An 18370-nucleotide genomic window follows, 5' to 3' on the forward strand; every position below is an offset into this window, starting at 1 on the left:
TTTACCACTTTTGACGTGCGTTTGGGGTCATTGTCCTGTTGGAACACCCAACTGCGCCCAAGACCCAACCTCCGGGCTGATGATTTTAGCTTGTCCTAAAGAATTTGGAGGTAATCCTCCTTTTTCATTGTCCCATTTACTCTCTGTAAAGCACCAGTTCCACTGGCAGCAAAACAGGCCCAGAGCATAATACTACCACCACCATGCTCGACGGTAGGCATGGTGTTCCTGGGATTAGAGGCCTCACATTTTCTCCTCCAAACATATTGCTGGGTATTGTGGCCAAACAGCTCCATTTTTATTTCATCTGACCACAGAACTTTCCTCCAGAAGGTCTTATCTTTGTCCATGTGATGTCAGATGAAACAAAAATTGGGTCTTGGGCACAGTTGGGTGTTCCAACAGGACAATGACACCAAACACACCTCAAAAGTGGTAAAGGAATGGCTAAATCAGGCTAGAATGAAGGTTTTAGAATGGCCTTCCCAAAGTCCTGACTTAAATGTGTGGACAATGCTGAAGAAACAAGTCCATGTCAGAAAACCAACAAATTTAGCTGAACTGCACCAATTTTGTCAAGAGGAGTGGTCAAGTGGTCAAGCAGAATCTTGTGGATGGCTACCAAAAGCGCCTTATTGCAGGTAAACTTGCCAAGGGACATGTAAGCAAATATTAACATTGCTGTATGTATACTTTTGACCCTTTTTCAGTAGAGCCATAATAAATTCATAAAAGAAGCAAACTTCATGAATGTTTTTTGTGACCAACAAGTATGTGCTCCAATCACTACATCACACAAAAATTAAGAGTTGTAGAAATGATTGTAAAGTCAAGCCAGCCATGACATGATGTTCTTTACAAGTGTATGTAGACTTTTGACCAGGACAGTATGTGCAATATAGTCTGCACTATTACTGAAGCAGAATGAGTCTAACGCCAGCATTCTGCTTCAGTATTGGTGCACACTAGCTAGCAGTGGTACGCTCAAATTGCCGAAACGCGCTCTCATGTTTTTGATGATTTCGATCTTTAATTCAATAAATATTACGCACGTCTTCTTTTCTGTGCTGTCTATTGAAATTGGTTGGCTTTTGCCATCTTATTTGTCCAGCTTTACAAAAATTACATTGGCGGCAAAACTCTGTAGCTTGCTAGCTTGTGCACGCCAGCTTGCTGAGACTCTTATTTTGTTAGCGCAGGCAGGACGAAGCAGCGCTTTTATTGTGAAGACAGGAACTGTGCGGTCGGTCTTTAGAGGTTTGACAGCAGGTACGGCGCAAGTCTGTTGAGATAAAAAGTGTTTCTCGCCTTCCTGTCGGTCATTTGTTCTTAATAATGAGCTGGGAGCAGCCGGCGTCATCTCACAAGACCCTCAGGTGACGAAAGTGACGTCTTGGTGAAAATTGATGATCGCTAGTTTTTAGCATATATATATATATATATATATATATATAAATAAAATAAATACTTGAATTTCAGTGTTCATTTATTTACACATATACACACACATAACACTCATCTACTCATTGTTGAGTTAAGGGTTGAATTGTCCATCCTTGTTCTATTCTCTGTCACTATTTTTCCAACCATGCTGAACACCCTTTCGCAGGTACCCAGAAAGGTTTTGAGTACCACCAAAAAAACGGAATCTCTGAAGACAGTATACAAATCTGTGTTAAAGGTGTACAAATACGGTTTGTATAATAAGCATGTTATTTTTTTTACAAATGAGGGTTAAGAGTTCAGTACTAAAAAAAAAAAGAAAAGAATGTGGCTTAAGTACAGTTTTTTAATTGAGCTGCTGCATTTTTTGGTTGGGTTGTTTATTTATTTTGAGTAACTTCTATACATTTCTAAAAGGGGAGGAATGTAATAGTGATCTATGTTTGTCTGTTGCCATCTCCTGGTGAATGTTGGCTATAGCGTACTGGGGTTACTTTTTGGTTGGCCAACGATTTACGTGGTGTTGCCTGACGTCACTCAGGTCCGCATGGAGCTGGAGGGGGCGTGGCTTCCAGCTCCGCCTGAATTTCGGGAGATTTTCGGGAGAAAATTTGTCCCGGGAGGTTTTCGGGAGAGACGCTGAATTTCGGGAGTCTCCCGGAAAATCCGGGAGGGTTGGCAAGTATGGTTTTTAGGTCTATTTTTTTCAAGCCTGGCTGGTGATGGACTGACACACCCTCTGCCATCGACGTGATGGGCACTCCTGGTTTAACAAGTACATTTAATATTTGTTGGCTACTGTAACATTACAAACAATTTGAACAGTTGACTATAGGAAAATAAAACACTGTACTTTAAGTGATTCTTTAGTGTGCACCACTGTTTTTGAGAATCACTGGTCAAAGGGGACAAAATAACCACTCCATCTTTCTACTACTTTAGAGGGTTTGATGTATATTTTGATATTAAATTGTGCTTGACACGATGTCATCTAACTGGTAATCCCAAAGGAAGCTGAGAAGGCACATGACTGCAGGCTGCATCCACATGATCTCTAACGTGACTCCGCTTAAAGTCAGTCCTCTGCACCTCACAGGGGTTGGAAGGAAGTCACATAGCAAATGTACAAAACCCAAAAGCAGTGATGTTGCCACGTTGTGTAAATGGTAAATAAAAAGAGAATACAATGATTTGCAAATCCTTTTCAACTTATATTCAATTGAATAGACTGCAAAGACAAGATATTTCATGTTCACACTGAGAAACTTATTTATTTTTTTTGCAAATAATCATTAACTTAGAATTTAATGGCAGCAACACATTGCAAAAAAGTTGTCACAGGGGCATTTTTACCACTGTGTTACATGGCCTTTCCTTTTAACAACACTCAGTAAATGTTTGGGAACTGAGGAGACACATTTGTTAAGCTTCTCAGGTGGAATTCTTTCCCATTCTTGCTTGATGTACAGCTTAAGTTGTTCAACAGTCCGGGGGTCTCCCTTCTGCTATTTTAGGCTTCATAATGCGCCACACATTTTCAATGGGAGACAGGTCTGGACTACAGTCAGGCCAGTCTAGTACCCGCACTCTTTTACTATGAAGCCACGTTGATGTAACACATGGCTTGGCATTGTCTTGCTGAAATAAGCAGGGGCGTCCATGGTAACGTTGCTTGGATGGCAACATATGTTGCTCCAAAACCTGTATGTACCTTTCAGCATTAAAGGGGAACATTATCACCAGACCTATGTAAGCGTCAATATATACCTTGATGTTGCAGAAAAAAGACCATATATTTTTTTAACCGATTTCCGAACCCTAAATGGGTGAATTTTGGCGAATTAAACGCCTTTCTATTATTCGCTCTCGGAGCGATGACGACATCGGGAAGCAATCCACCATTTTCTCAAACACCGAGTCAAATCAGCTCTGTTATTTTCCGTTTTTTCGACTGTTTTCCGTACCTTGGAGACATCATGCCTCGTGGGTGTGTTGTCGGAGGGTGTAACAACACCAACAGGGACGGATTCAAGTTGCACCAGTGGCCCAAAGATGCCAAAGTGGCAAGAAATTGGACATTTGTTCCGCACACTTTACCCACGAAAGCTATGCTACGACAGAGATGGCAAGAATGTGTGGATATCCTGCGACACTCAAAGCAGATGCATTTACAACCATAAAGTCAAAGAAATCTGCCGCCAGACCCCCATTGAATCTGCCGGAGTGTGTGAGCAATTCAGGGACAAAGGACCTCGGTAGCACGGCAAGCAATGGCGGCAGTTTGTTCCCGCAGACGAGCGAGCTAAACCCCCTGGATGTCTTGGCTCACACCGTCCCTTATGCCACCGAAGATGATCAAGAGAAGAATATCGACCCTAGCTTCCCTGGCCTGCTGACATCAACTCCAAAACTGGACAGATCAGCTTTCAGGAAAAGAGAGTGAATGAGGGTATGTCTACAGAATATATTAATTGATGAAAATTGGGCTGTCTGCACTCTCAAAGTGCATGTTGTTGCCAAATGTATTTCATATGCTGTAAACCTAGTTCATAGTTGTTAGTTTCCTTTAATGCCAAACAAACACATACCAATCGTTGGTTAGAAGGCGATCGCCAAATTCGTCCTCGCTTTCTCCCGTGTCGCTGGCTGTCGTGTCGTTTTCGTCGGTTTCGCTTGCATACGGTTCAAAGCGATATGGCTCAATAGCTTCAGTTTCTTCTTCAATTTCGTTTTGGCTACCTGCCTCCACACTACAACCATCCGTTTCAATACATGCGTAATCTGTTGAATCGCTTAAGCCGCTGAAATCCGAGTCTGAATCCGAGCTAATGTCGCTATAGCTTGCTGTTCTTTCCGCCATGTTTGTTTGTGTTGGCATCACTGTGTGACGTCACAGGAAAATGGACGGGTGTATATAACGATGGTTAAAATCAGGCACTTTGAAGCTTTTTTTAGGGATATTGCGTGATGGGTAAAATTTTGAAAAAAAAAAATATATAATAAGCCACTGGGAACTGATTTTTAATGGTTTTAACCCCTCTGAAATTGTGATAATGTTCCCCTTTAATGGTGCCTTCACAGATGTGTAAGTTACCCATGCCTTGGGCACTAATACACCCCCATACCATCACACATGCTGCCTTTTACACTTTGCACCTAGAACAATCCGGATGGTTCTTTTCCTCTTTGGTCCGGAGGACACCACGTCCACAGTTTCCAAAAACAATTTGAAATGTGGACTCGTCAGACCAATGAACACATTTCTACTTTGCATCAGTCCATCTTAGATGAGCTCGGGCCCAGCGAAGCCATTTATGGGTGTTGTTGATAAATGGCTTTGGCTTTGCATAGTACAGTTTTAACTAGCATTGACAGATATAGCGACCAACTGTAGTTACTGACAGTGGTTTTCTGAAGCGTTCCTGAGGCCATGTGGTGATATCCTTTACACACTGTTGGTTTTTTGATGCAGTACAGCCTGAGGGATTCAATGTTGGTTTTCAGGCTTGCCACTTACGTGAAGTGATTTCTCCAGATTCTCTGAACCTTTTCAATCAATCAATCAATCAATGTTTATTTATATAGCCCTAAATCACAAGTGTCTCAAAGGGCTGCACAAGCCACAACAACATCCTCGGTACAAAGCCCACATAAGGGCAAGGGAAAACTCACCCCAGTGGGACGTCGTTTTGATGATATTACGGACCGTAGATGGTGAAATCCCTAAATTCCTTGCAATAGCTGCTTGAGAAATGTAGTTCTTAAACTGTTTGACAACTTGCTCAGGCATTTGTTGACAAAGTGGTGGCCCTCTTCCCATCCTTGTTTGTGAATGACTGAGCATTTCATGGAAGCTGCTTTTATACCCAATCATGGCACCCACCTGTTCCCAATTTGCCTGTTCACCTGTGGGATGTTCCGCAAAAGTGTTTGATGAGCATTCCTCAACTTTCTCAGTCTTTTTTGCCACTGGTGCCAGCTTTTTTGAAACACGTTGCAGGCATCGAATTTTAAATGAGCTAATATTTGCAAACTATAACAAAGTTTACCACTTCGAACGTTAAATATCTTGTCTTTGCAGTCTATTCAATTGAATATAAGTTGAAGAGGATTTGCAAATCATTGTATTCTCTTTTTATTTACCATTTACACAACGTGAAAACTTCACTGCTTTTGGGGTTTGCATATGTGACACAGCAATTTAGTTGGCGTACAGCTGGGTTCCATTGACCCTGTCCTGAACACACACACACACACACACACACACACACACACATTCTTGTATTTGTTACCTTCTTGAGACCTCCGTAAAAAAGGTAAGCTTTTAGTGCAATTTTTTTTTGTAATTTTTTATTTTTTTTTTATGTTTTGTCTCTAATTGTTTTTTAATTTTCATTATTTACTTCAAGTTATTACAGTATGTCTCTGTATACATATTTATTTTATTTTTTTAAATTAATTTTGGCCAAAGGGGGCGCATTTCAATTTCTTACACACACTTGTTATTTCATATGTTGACCAGAGGGGGAGCACTTCAAATTTTTACACACACTTGTTATTTCATATGTTGACCAGAGGGGGAGCACTTTTAAAACAGACACAAAGTCAAATTGAAAAATCCCTCCTTTTTGGGACCACCCTCATTTTGATAGATTTCACCACCAGGGGTGCAAACGAGATCTCTATTTTTCGTAACGTGCTTAAGGCCGATGACAAACGAGTCACGGACCACAGATGGCCCCTGTGCCGTACTTTGGGCAACCCAGCTGTAGAAGCTAACTGTTAATGGCCACTATAGTCTTAGTACTGTAGTGTATTTGTTCATCCTATGGTCACTTATGGGACGCGGGTTGTCTTACGTCAGCACCGGAAGTCGTAAAATCAGCTGTTCACCTGGCGGGTTTTTTTCGGGGATGAATAGGTAAGTCCTTCTTTAGCTGCCGTCTTGTTTTATCATATATTGCTGCCTTTGCACCTGTCAATGTTTACTTTTGTATGCATATTAAAGCAACACAAAAAATCCTGACTTTGGAGCAATGTTCACAGACTCTAGTATTTGGCTCTCTATTAGATGCAATAGTTTTCCGTATTGGGACCATGATCTCGGTCCTAATTTGTTCACCAGTCCTCATATGGAAGCTACTTTCCCTTGTTGATGTCTCAAGAAGGGTAGAAATACAAGAACACACACACACACACACACATTTTTTACCTTCTTGAGACCTCTGAATAATGCCTACCTCTTTAGGACCACCCTTTCTAGATATATAAAGATGTGTATTTACAACATTAATAATATATACATACTATGCAAATATAACAAAGCTTGTTGTGAAAATGAGTTGGAATTTCACATGAAAAAGGTCACAATTTCACAAGAAAAAATTAGACTTTTGGCAGTATTATAATAAAAGTCATCATTTTACTCAAAGCAAGTCAAAATTTTACAAGAAAAACTGAACATATGTACAATATTATGATAAAAGTTGGAATTTTACTCAATAACAGTTGCAATTTGATGAAAAAAGTCGTAATTTTACCCGACAAAAGTCACAATTTTTTAAGAAAAATTTACAATTTGGGCAATATTGTAATATTAATCGGAATTTTACTGGGCAAAATTATGACAAAACTCATAATTTTACTAAAAAAATGTCACTTTTTTACAAGAACAACAAAAAAAATTTGGCAATATTGTGATAAAAGTCAGAATGTTCACGGACTCTAGTATTTGGCTCTCTATTAGATGCAATGATTTTCCGTATTGGGACCATGATTTATGTCCCAACTTGTTCACACCTCCTCATATGGAAGCTACTTTTCCTTGTTCACGTCTCTCTCACACACACACACACACACACACAGGTATTTTCTACCTTCTTGAGACCTGAGAATAATGCCTACCTCTTTAGGACCTCCCTTTCTAGATATATAAAGATGTGTATTTACAACATTAATAATATATACATACTATGCAAATATAAAAAAAGCTTGTTGTGAAAAATGAGTTGGAATTTCACAAGAAAAAAAGTCACAATTTCACAAGAAAAACTTAGACTTTTGGCAGTATTATAATAAAAGTCGTCATTTTACTCAACGCAAGTCAAAATTTTACAAGAAAAACTGACCATGTGTGCAATATTATGATAAAAGTTGGGATTTTACTCAATAACAGTCGCAATTTGATGAAAAGAGTCGTAATTTTACTCGACAAAAGTCACAATTTTTAAGAAAAATTTACAATCGGAATTTTACTGGGCAAAATTATGACAAAACTCATAATTTTACTAAAAAAAATTCACTATTTTACAAGAACAACAAAAAAAATTGGCTCTAGTATTTGGCTCTCTATTAGATGCAATGGTTTTCCGTATTGGGACCATGATTTATGTCCCAACTTGTTCACACCTCCTCATATGGAAGCTACTTTTCCTTGTTCACGTCACACACACACACACACACTCTTGTATTTTTTTACCTTCTTGAGACCTGAGAAAAATGCCTACCTCTTTAGGACCAGCCTTTCTAGATATATAAAGATGTGTATTTACAACATTAATAATATATACATACTATGCAAATATAAAAAAGCTTGTTGTGAAAAATGAGTTGGAATTTTACAAGAAAAACTGAACATTTGTGCAATATTATGATAAAAGTTGGCATTTTACTCAATAACAGTAGCAATTTTACAAGAAAAGCGTAACATTTTGGCAGTTTTATGAAAAGAGTCGTCATTTTACTTCACAAAAGTCACAATTTTATGAGAAAACTAGCAATATTGTAATAATAATCAGAATTTTACTGGGCAAAATTATGACAAAACTCATAATTTTACTAAAAAAATGTCACTTTTTTACAAGAACAACAAAAAAAATTGGCAATATTGTGATAAAAGTCAGAATGTTCACGGACTCTAGTATTTGGCTCTCTATTAGATGCAATGGTTTTGTACGTATTGGGACCATGATCTCGGTCCTGACTTGTTCACCGGTCCTCATATGGAAGGTACTTTTCTTTGTTGACGTCTAAAGAAGGGCAGAAATACAAGAACACACACACACACACACACACACACACACACACACACACACACACACACACACACACACACACACACACACACTCTTGTATTTCTTACCTTCTTGAGACCTGAGAAAAATGCCTACCTCTTTAGGACCACCCTTTCTAGATATATAAAGATGTGTATTTACAACATTAATAATATATACATACTATGCAAATATTAAAAAGCTTGTTGTGAAAAATGAGTTGGAATTTTACAAGAAAAAGTCACAATTTCACAAGAAAAACTTAAACTTTTGGCAGTATCATAATAAAATTTGGAATTTTACTCAAATCAAGTCAAAGTTTTACAAGAAAAACTGAACATTTGTGCAATATTATGATAAAATTTGGAATTTTACCCAATAACAGTCGCAATTTTACAAGAAAAGCGTAACATTTTGGCAATTTTATGAAAAGAGTCGTCATTTTACTTGACAAAAGTCACAATTTTATGAGAAAACTAGCAATATTGTAATAATAATCAGAATTTTACTGGGCAAAATTATGACAAAACTCATAATTTTACAAAAAAAATTCACTTTTTTACAAGAACAAAAAAAATTGGCAATATTGTGATAAAAATCAGAATGTTCACGGACTCTAGTATTTGGCTCTTTATTAGATGCAATAGTTTTCCATATTGGGACCATGATCCCGGTCCTAACTTGTTCACCGGTCCTCATATGGAAGGTACTTTTCCTTGTTGACATCTCGAGAAGGGTAGAAATATAAGAACACACACACACACACACACACACACACACACACACACACACACACACGGGTATTTTTTACCTTCTTGAGACCTCCGAATAATGCCTACCTCTTTAGGACCACCCTTTCTAGATATATAAAGATGTGTATTTACAACATTAATAATATATACATACTATGCAAATATTAAAAAGCTTGTTGTGAAAATGAGTTGGAATTTCACATGAAAAAGGTCACAATTTCACAAGAAAAAATTAGACTTAGGCAGTATTATAATAAAAGTCATCATTTTACTCAAAGCAAGTCAAAATTTTACAAGAAAACTGAACATATGTGCAATATTATGATAAAAGTTGGAATTTTACTCAATAACAGTCGCAATTTGATGAAAAGAGTTGTAATTTTACTCGACAAAAGTCACAATTTTTTAAGAAGAATTTACAATTTGGGCAATATTGTAATATTAATCGGAATTTTACTGGGCAAAATTATGACAAAACTCATAATTTTACTAAAAAAATGTCACTTTTTTACAAGAACAACAAAAACAATTGGCTCTAGTATTTGGCTCTCTATTAGATGCAATGGTTTTCCGTATTGGGACCATGATTTATGTCCCGACTTGTTCACACCTCCTCATATGGAAGCTACTTTTCCTTTTTTACGTCTCACACACACACACACGCGCACACACTTGTATTTTTTACCTTCTTGAGACCTCCGAAAAATGCCTACCTCTTTAGGACCAGCCTTTCTAGATATATAAAGATGTGTATTTACAACATTAATAATATATACATACTATGCAAATATAAAAAAAAAACCTGTTGTGAAAAATCAGTTGGAATTTTACAAGAAAAAAGTCTCAATTTCACAAGAAAAACTTAGACTTTTGGCAGTATCATAATAAAAGTCGTCATTTTACTCAACGCGAGTCAAACTTTTACAAGAAAAACTGAACATTTGTGCAATATTATGATAAAAGTTGGAATTTTACTCAATAACAGTCGCAATTTTACAAGAAAAGCGTAAAATTTTGGCAATTTTATGAAAAGAGTCGTCATTTTACTCGACAAAAGTCACAATTTTATGAGAAAACTAGCAATATTGTAATAATAATCAGAATTTTACTGGGCAAAATTATGACAAAACTCATAATTTTACTAAAAAAAATTCACTTTTTTACAAGAACAACAAAAAAAATTGGCAATATTGTGATAAAAGTCAGAATGTTCACGGACTCTAGTATTTGGCTCTCTATTAGATGCAATGGTTTTCCATATTGGGACCATGATCTCGGTCCTGACTTGTTCACCGGTCCTCATATGGAAGGTACTTTTCCTTGTTGACATCTCGAGAAGGGTAGAAATACAAGAACACACACACACACACACACACACACACACACACACACACACACACACACACACACACACACACACACACACACACACACACACACACACACACACACACACACACACACACACACACACACACACACACATCCACACACACACACATCCACTTTACTCTGTCAAATGACAAACACTGCTGTTGTTGACAAGGACCAGTTAGTGTCCAAAGTGCATCTACAGTAGACCTGCAGTAAACAAACATGTCACTCACATCTTCTAGTCTATATAATGATATGAAATATGTCCCCTCGGGCAATGTGTGAACAACAAGTGCACATCGATCGTGTTTCCTGTGCCGGACGTTCCACAAACAATAAGTTCATTCACACATGAGATGAAACACTCGCAGCGTCATGGCTACACAACACAACTCTTATTGTGACATGGCGTCGTGTTTTTCTACCTTTCAAAAACATATAAAGCAGTTTCTTTAACACGCATTTAGTAAAACATTAAAATAGTGGGTGTGTGGCCTACCTGTTGCGCGTGCCCGCCACAGGTGCCTCGCGCCTCGCATCCACTCGCCACCATGCGGATGTGCTCCGCGGGCACGGGCGGCGGCGGCGACGCGTACTTTGCCGGACTTTTGAGCGACTTGGAGGAGAACATGGTGGACTTGTCGGCGTTCCACGTCTTCTACGCGTCAATGAAGGAGCCAAAGTCCGCCGTGCGTGCTGCGGCCTGCGTCACAACACACCGGCTGCTGATAAAAGAGGCGGGAGCGCGCTCACTCCGGCTGACTTCCTGAGGGGATTCATGACTCTTTGAAATGATTCATTCAAAGAGCCGTTCTAAAGATTCCTGGCTGACTTCCTGGTGGGATTCATGACTCTTTGAAAGGATTCATACAGAGAGCCGTTCTAAAGACTCCTGGCTGACTTCCTGGTGGGATTCATAACTCTTTGAAAGGATTAATACAAAGAGCCGTTCTAAAGACTCCCAGCTGACTTCCTGGTGGGATTCATACAAAGAGCCGTTCTAAAGATTCCTGGCTGACTTCCTGGTGGAATTCAGGACTCTTTGAAAGGATTCATTCAGAGACGTTCAAAAGACTCCCAGCTGACTTCCGGGTGGGATTCATGACTCTTTGAAATGATTCATTCAAAGAGCCGTTCTAAAGACTGCCGGCTGACTTCCTGGTGGCAATCATGACTCTTTGAAAGGATTCATTCAGAGAGCCGTTCTAAAGACTCCCGGTTCACTTCCTGGTGGGATTCATGACTCTTTGATAAGATTCATTCAAAGTGTTCTAAAGACTCCCACCAGGAAGTCAGCGGGGTGTCTTTAGAACGGCTCTCTGAATGAATCATTTCAAAGAGTCACTGTTACCATGAATTGATTTAAGTGGACCCCAACTTAAACAAGTTGAAAAACTTATTGGGGTGTTACCATTTAGTGGTCAATTGTACGGAATATGTACTGTACTGTGCAATCTACTAATAAAAAATCTCAATCAATCAATCAAAGAGTCTTTAGAACAGCTCTTTGAATAAATCATTTCAAAGAATCATGAATCCCACCAGGAAGTCAGCCGGGAGTCTTTGGAACGTTTCTCTGAATGAATCCTTTCAAAGAGTCATGAATCCCACAGGAAGTCAGCCAGGAGTCTTTAGAACGGCTCTTTGAATGAAACCTTTCAAAGAGTCCTGAATCCCACCAGGAAGTCAGCCGGAAGTCTTTAGAACGGCTCTTTGAATGAATCCTTTCAAAGAGTCATGAATCCCACCAGGAAGTCAGCTGGGAGTCTTTAGAACGGCTCTTTGTATTAATCCTTTCAAAGAGTCATGAATCCCACCAGGAAGTCAGCCAGGAGTCTTTAGAACGGCTCTTTGTATGAATCCTTTCAAAGAGTCATGAATCCCACCAGGAAGTCAGCTGGGAGTCTTTAGAACGGCTCTTTGAATGAATCCTTTCAAAGAGTCCTGAATCATACCAGGAAGTCAGCCGAAAGTCTTTAGAACGGCTCTTTGAATGAATCCTTTCAAAGAGTCATGAATCCCACCAGGAAGTCAACTAAGTCTTCTGAATGACTCTTTGAATTAATCCTTTCAAAGAGTCAAAAATCCCAACAGGAAGTCAGCCAGGAGTCTTTTGAACAGCTATCTGAATGAATCCTTTCAAAGACTCATGAATCCCACCAGGAAGTCAACTAAGTCTTCTGAAAGACTCTGAATTAATCCTTTCAAAGAGACAAAAATCCTACCAGGAAGTCAGCCAGGAGTCTTTTGAACAGCTATCTGAATGAATCCTTTCAAAGAGTCATGAATCCCACAGGAAGTCAGCCGGGAGTCTTTAGAACTGCTCTTTGAATGAATTATTTCAAAGAGTCCTGAATCCCACCAGGAAGTCAGCCGGGAGTCTTTAGAACGGCTCTTTGAATGAATCCTTTCAAAGAGTCATGAATCCCACCAGGAAGTAAACTAAGTCTTCTGAATGACTCTTTGAATTAATCCTTTCAAAGAGTCAAAAATCCTACCAGGAAGTCAGCCAGAAGTCTTTTGAACAGCTATCTGAATGAATCATTTCAAAGAGTCATGAATCCCACCAGGAAGTCAGCCGGGAGTCTTTAGAACGGCTCTTTGAATGAATCCTTTCAAAGAGTCCTGAATTCCACCAGGAAGTCAGCCGGAAGTCTTTAGAACGGCTCTTTGAATGAATCCTTTCAAAGAGTCATGAATCCCACCAGGAAGTCAACTAAGTCTTCTGAATGACTCTTTGAATTAATCCTTTCAAAGAGTCAAAAATCCCACCAGGAAGTCAGCCAGGAGTCTTTTGAACAGCTATCTGAATGAATCCTTTCAAAGAGTCATGAATCCCACAGGAAGTCAGCCGGGAGTCTTTAGAACGGCTCTTTAAATGAATTATTTCAAAGAGTTCTGAATCCCACCAGGAAGTCAGCCGGAAGTCTTTAGAACAGCTCTTTGAATGAATCCTTTCAAAGAGTCCTGAATCCAACTAGGAAGTCCGCCGGAAGTCTTTAGAACGGCTCTTTGAATGAATCCTTTCAAAGAGTCATGAATCCCACCAGGAAGTCAACTGGCAGTCTTCTGAATAAATCAATCAAAGAGTCTTTAGAACGGCTCTTTGAATAAATCATTTCAAAGAATCATGAATCCCACCAGGAAGTCAGCCGGGAGTCTTTGGAACGTTTCTCTGAATGAATCCTTTCAAAGAGTCATGAATCCCACAGGAAGTCAGCCAGGAGTCTTTAGAACGGCTCTTTGAATGAATCCTTTCAAAGAGTCAAAAATCCCACCAGGAAGTCAGCCGGGAGTCTTTAGGACGGCTCTTTGAATTAATCCTTTCAAAGAGTCATGAATCCCACTAGGAAGTCAGCCGGGAGTCTTTAGAACGGCTCTTTGAATTAATCCTTTCAAAGAGTCATGAATCCCACTAGGAAGTCAGCCGGGAGTCTTTGGATTGATTGATTGATTGAAACTTTTATTAGTAGATTGCACAGTACAGTACATATTCCGTACAATTGACAACTAAATGGTAACACCCCAATAAGCTTTTCAACTTGTTTAAAGTAATCAATTCATGGTAACGGAACGGCTCTTTGAATGAATCCTTTTAAAGAGTCATGAATCCCACCAGGAAGTCAACCGGGAATCATTCAGAGAGCCGTTGTAAAGACTCCCTGCTGTCTTCCTGGTGGGATTCATGACTCTTTGAAAGGATTCATTCAGAGAGCCGTTCTAAAGACTCCCAGCTGACTTCCTGGTGGGATTCATGACTCTTTGAAAGGATTCATTCAGAGAGCCGTTCTAAAGACTCCCTGCTGTCTTCCTGGTGGGGTTCATGACTCTCTGAAAGATATTCATTCAAAGAGCCGTTCTAAAGACTCCCAGCTGACTTCCGGGTGGGATTCATGACTCTTTGAAAGGATTCATACAAAGAGCCGTTCTAAAGACTCCCAGCTGACTTCCTGGTGGGATTCATGACTCTTTGAAAGCATTCATTCAAAGAGCCGTTCTAAAGACTCCCGGCAGACTTCCTGGTGGGATTCCTGACTCTTTGAAAGGATTCATTCAAAGAGCCATTCAAAAGACTCCCGGCTGACTTCCTGGTGGGATTCATGACTCTTTGATAGGATTCATTCAAAGAGCCAATCAGAAGAATCCCACCAGAAAGTCAGCCGGGAGTCTTTAGAACGGCTCTCTGAATGAATCCTTTCAAAGAGTCATGAATCCCACCAGGAAGTCAGCCGGGAGTCTTTAGAACGGCTCTTTGAATTAATCCTTTCAAAGAGTCATGAATCCCACCAGGAATTTGCTGATGTTGTTATTGTTGCATGTTGCTTATCCCCCTCTTGTCCCTGCAATTTCCCCCTCTGTCTTCCTTTTTTTGTCTTTCAATCCCCTCTTGCTCCGGTCCGGCTGCGCCAAAAAATAATATAAATCCATTTAATAAAGTAAAAAACCAATAAGGCAACAAGAGACGTATCCCACACTTTTCTTTTGTAAAGTATATATGTCCAGCAAATATGGGCATCTACATCAACAATATGGTTTGCCTGAGTAGCTGGACAAGACAAAAAAAAACAACTTACCATGCAATTTTTTCCCAGTAATTTTACACTTTGTTTCTCTAAATCCACAGCCATTCACCCTAGAGCAGTGTTTTTCAACCACTGTGCCGCGGCACACTAGTGTGATGTGAGATACAGTCTGGTGTGCCGTGGGAGATTATCTAATTTCACCTATTTGGGTTAAAAAGATTTTTGGCAAACCAGTAATTATAATCTGCAAATGATGTGTTGTTGTTGAGTGTCTGTGCCGTCTAGAGCTCGGCAGAGCAACCGTGTAATACTCTTCCATATCTGTAGGTGGCAGCCGGTAGCTAATTGCTTTGCAGATGTCGGAAACAGCGGGAGGCAGTGTGGAGGTAAAAAAGTGTCTAATGCTTAAACCAAAAATAAACAAAAGGTGAGTGCCCCTAAGAAAAGGCATTGAAGCTTAGGGAAGGCTATGCAGAACAAGACTAAAACTGGCTACAAAGTAAACAAAAACAGAATGCTGGACGACAGCAAAGACTTACTGTGGAGCAAAGGCGGCGTCCACAATGTACATCCGAACATGACATGACAATCAACAATGTCCCCATAAAGAAGGATAAAAACAACTGAAATATTCTTAAATGCTTAAACAAAGTAGATGCGGGAAATATCGCTCAAAGGAAAAATGAGAAAAAGACACCAAAATAGGAGCGCAAGACAAGAACAAAACACAGGAAAACAGCAAAAAGGTCAAAATAAGTCAGGGTGTGATGTGACAGGTGGTGACAGTACACCTACTTTGAGACAAGAGCTATATTGATGCATGCTTGGTTATGCTTTAAAGTCATATCCAACAATTGCGATGACGACCTTTTTACTGTCAACTGAGTTTCATTTTTTTAATGATTTCTGCTGGTGGTGTGCCTCTGGATTTTTTCAACGCAAAAAATGTGCCTTGGCTCAAAAAAAGGTTGAAAAACACTGCCTTAGAGTCATATAACTTGGAATGTGACACATGCTAAGTGTTATCATGCTAACGTTAGCATACTTGGCACCATCTTGAAAGTTTGCAAATGTCTCACACTAACATGCTAATGTTTGAGGTCAGCTTTTTAAACTAATTGTATACATTTAAACCTAAAAAAAAATCATGATTTTTGATACTTGGCCCCATCTTGGAAGTATGCCAACGTCTCTCGTTGCATGCTGACATTTTTGGTAGCTTTTTGGCTAATTTTGTATGTTTAAACCCCCAAATTATGAATTTAGATACTTAATGCCAACTCGGAAGTATGCCGACCTTTCACATTAGCATGCTAATGTTAGAAAGATAACATTTTAGGCTAGCTATTTAGCTCATTTTGTAGGGTTAGACCTAAAAATCACTCCACTGTGAGCCACTGTGGGGCTCTTGGGCTCCAGCCCAGGTAGGCATGTGCATTAACTCTAAAGGTCTTAGTGGCCACATGCGTGGACAGCACCTTTTAGCTCTAATTTCCAAAATCGTGTACACTACTGAATTGGGGTCTTATGCGAACATATGGACACTTATACTGCCATCTGGTGGTGTCAGTAGAGTATAACATACAATGGAATTTGGGGAAAAAAGTGTAAAAATAAAAATTTGCATGTCACTACACATGAAGTACACGTTTGTGTACTTATGGACTAAGTACTTCATATCAAAAGATAATTTTTAGTTTTTATTCTAATTAGGGTCCAATAAGCCCAAATAGCAAAGAGAATGTGAGCTGTGCTTGGTATTATGTATTATTATCTATTTATCTATGTTTTTATGTGTTATTATGAATTTGCACTAAATTAGTTTTGCTTACAATTTCGTTGTACAGTGTACAATGACAATAAATATATATTCTATTCTAGAAATTAAAAAAAGCATGTAAACAAACAGCTTGGGCCTTAAGAGATTAAGTCGGCCCTGATTGTGCCATACTATGGAGTGAGATCACTATTTTGAATTTTCCTTCCCTTAACTATGCACACAACTTTACAGTATAATTTTCCTTTGCGGTACGATTTAACTAAACAGAAAAAAAAAAAGAAAAAAAAGTAAGATGTATACATGTTAGGGGTGTAACGGTACGTGTATTTGTATTGAACCGTTTCGGTACGGGGGTTCCGGGTGTACCGAACGAGTTTACACACGGACATATTAAGTAGCGTAACGCACGTTGTGTAAACAATGCACACCGAGGCACAACACACTGCCGCTAACGGGCTACGATAGACTGACCATACGTCCTCTTTTCACCGGACAGGTCCTCTTTTGCGGAGCTGTCAGGGCGGAGTTTCTTAAATGCCTCAAATGTCCGGCATTTTGAGTTAGGGTTGCGTGTATTTTCAATGTACGTTCAGGGTTAAGAAGGGGTTAAAAACAAAACAAATTGTGGAGGTGCACGCAGCAGCATTGGTGAGGGAGGGGCAGAGACAGAGAGAGAGAGAGAGTTATGATAAACGCGCATGCGTCGCCAGGCTCTGCTTTTTATCCATATTTATCAGATTTAATTTTTTATTATCTATAGCAGGGGTGTCAAAAGTGTGCCCCGGAGGCCATTTGCGGCCCACAGCTAATGTTTTAAAGGCCCACGGCACATTCTAAAAATACTATTAAAACAAACAAAAACATAACAAAAGTGAAATAAAAAAGCTTAAATGTAATTTATAAAAAGTTGCAATGTTGACTAATAAAACAAAGATGTTTTTTCTCTTTCAAACTGTCATTGCTCAAAACATAATATTGAATCAAAATCAATGTTAGTATGAATTATTGACCTATCCAAGGTTCCCATTACTTCGCATCAAATATTCCACTAAGAAAAATATTTTTGGTGGAAGATTTTGCAAATTTGGTAAATAAATAACCCAAAAATTAATATTTTGTTGTTTTCTTACTGTACCGAAAATGAACCGAACCGTGACCTCTAAACCGAGGTACGTACCGAACCGAAATTTTTGTGTACCGTTACACCCCTAATAAATGTACATGTAAAATCTGAATACAACTAATATAAGTAACATGATAAAAATGTGAATCCAAAAAGACTTCACTTGTTTGCGAACACCACAACTCCAGTTCAGTAAGAAACCTCTACACTCCTGAACGCGCTCTGAGGTCCGAGAGACAGCTCCAGCTCGTGGTGCCCAAGACCAGACTTAAAACCAGGGGAGACGGGGCCTTCTCTGTGGTCGGCCCTAAGCTCTGGAACAC

The 18370-nt window shown here is 39.3% G+C and overlaps 1 protein-coding gene across 2 annotated transcripts in view; it reads right to left on the reverse strand.

The window, feature by feature from the left end:
• Nucleotides 1-11353, reverse strand: part of atp7b (ATPase copper transporting beta) — a 42982-nt gene extending 31629 nt beyond the window's left edge. The window contains exon 1 of one of the 2 annotated variants that reach the window (XM_061985357.2): nt 11121-11352. In XM_061985357.2, coding sequence (XP_061841341.1) covers nt 11121-11252 — 132 coding nt within the window. In that variant the 5' untranslated portion in view covers nt 11253-11352. Of the gene's footprint in view, nt 1-11120 lie in introns of both variants that reach the window. The other variant, XM_061985358.2, reaches the window with a different exon arrangement.
• Nucleotides 11354-18370: the final 7017 nt, after the last annotated feature.

This window comes from Nerophis lumbriciformis, linkage group LG23 (assembly GCF_033978685.3).
Source record: "Nerophis lumbriciformis linkage group LG23, RoL_Nlum_v2.1, whole genome shotgun sequence".
NCBI classification, from domain to species: domain Eukaryota; kingdom Metazoa; phylum Chordata; class Actinopteri; order Syngnathiformes; family Syngnathidae; genus Nerophis; species Nerophis lumbriciformis.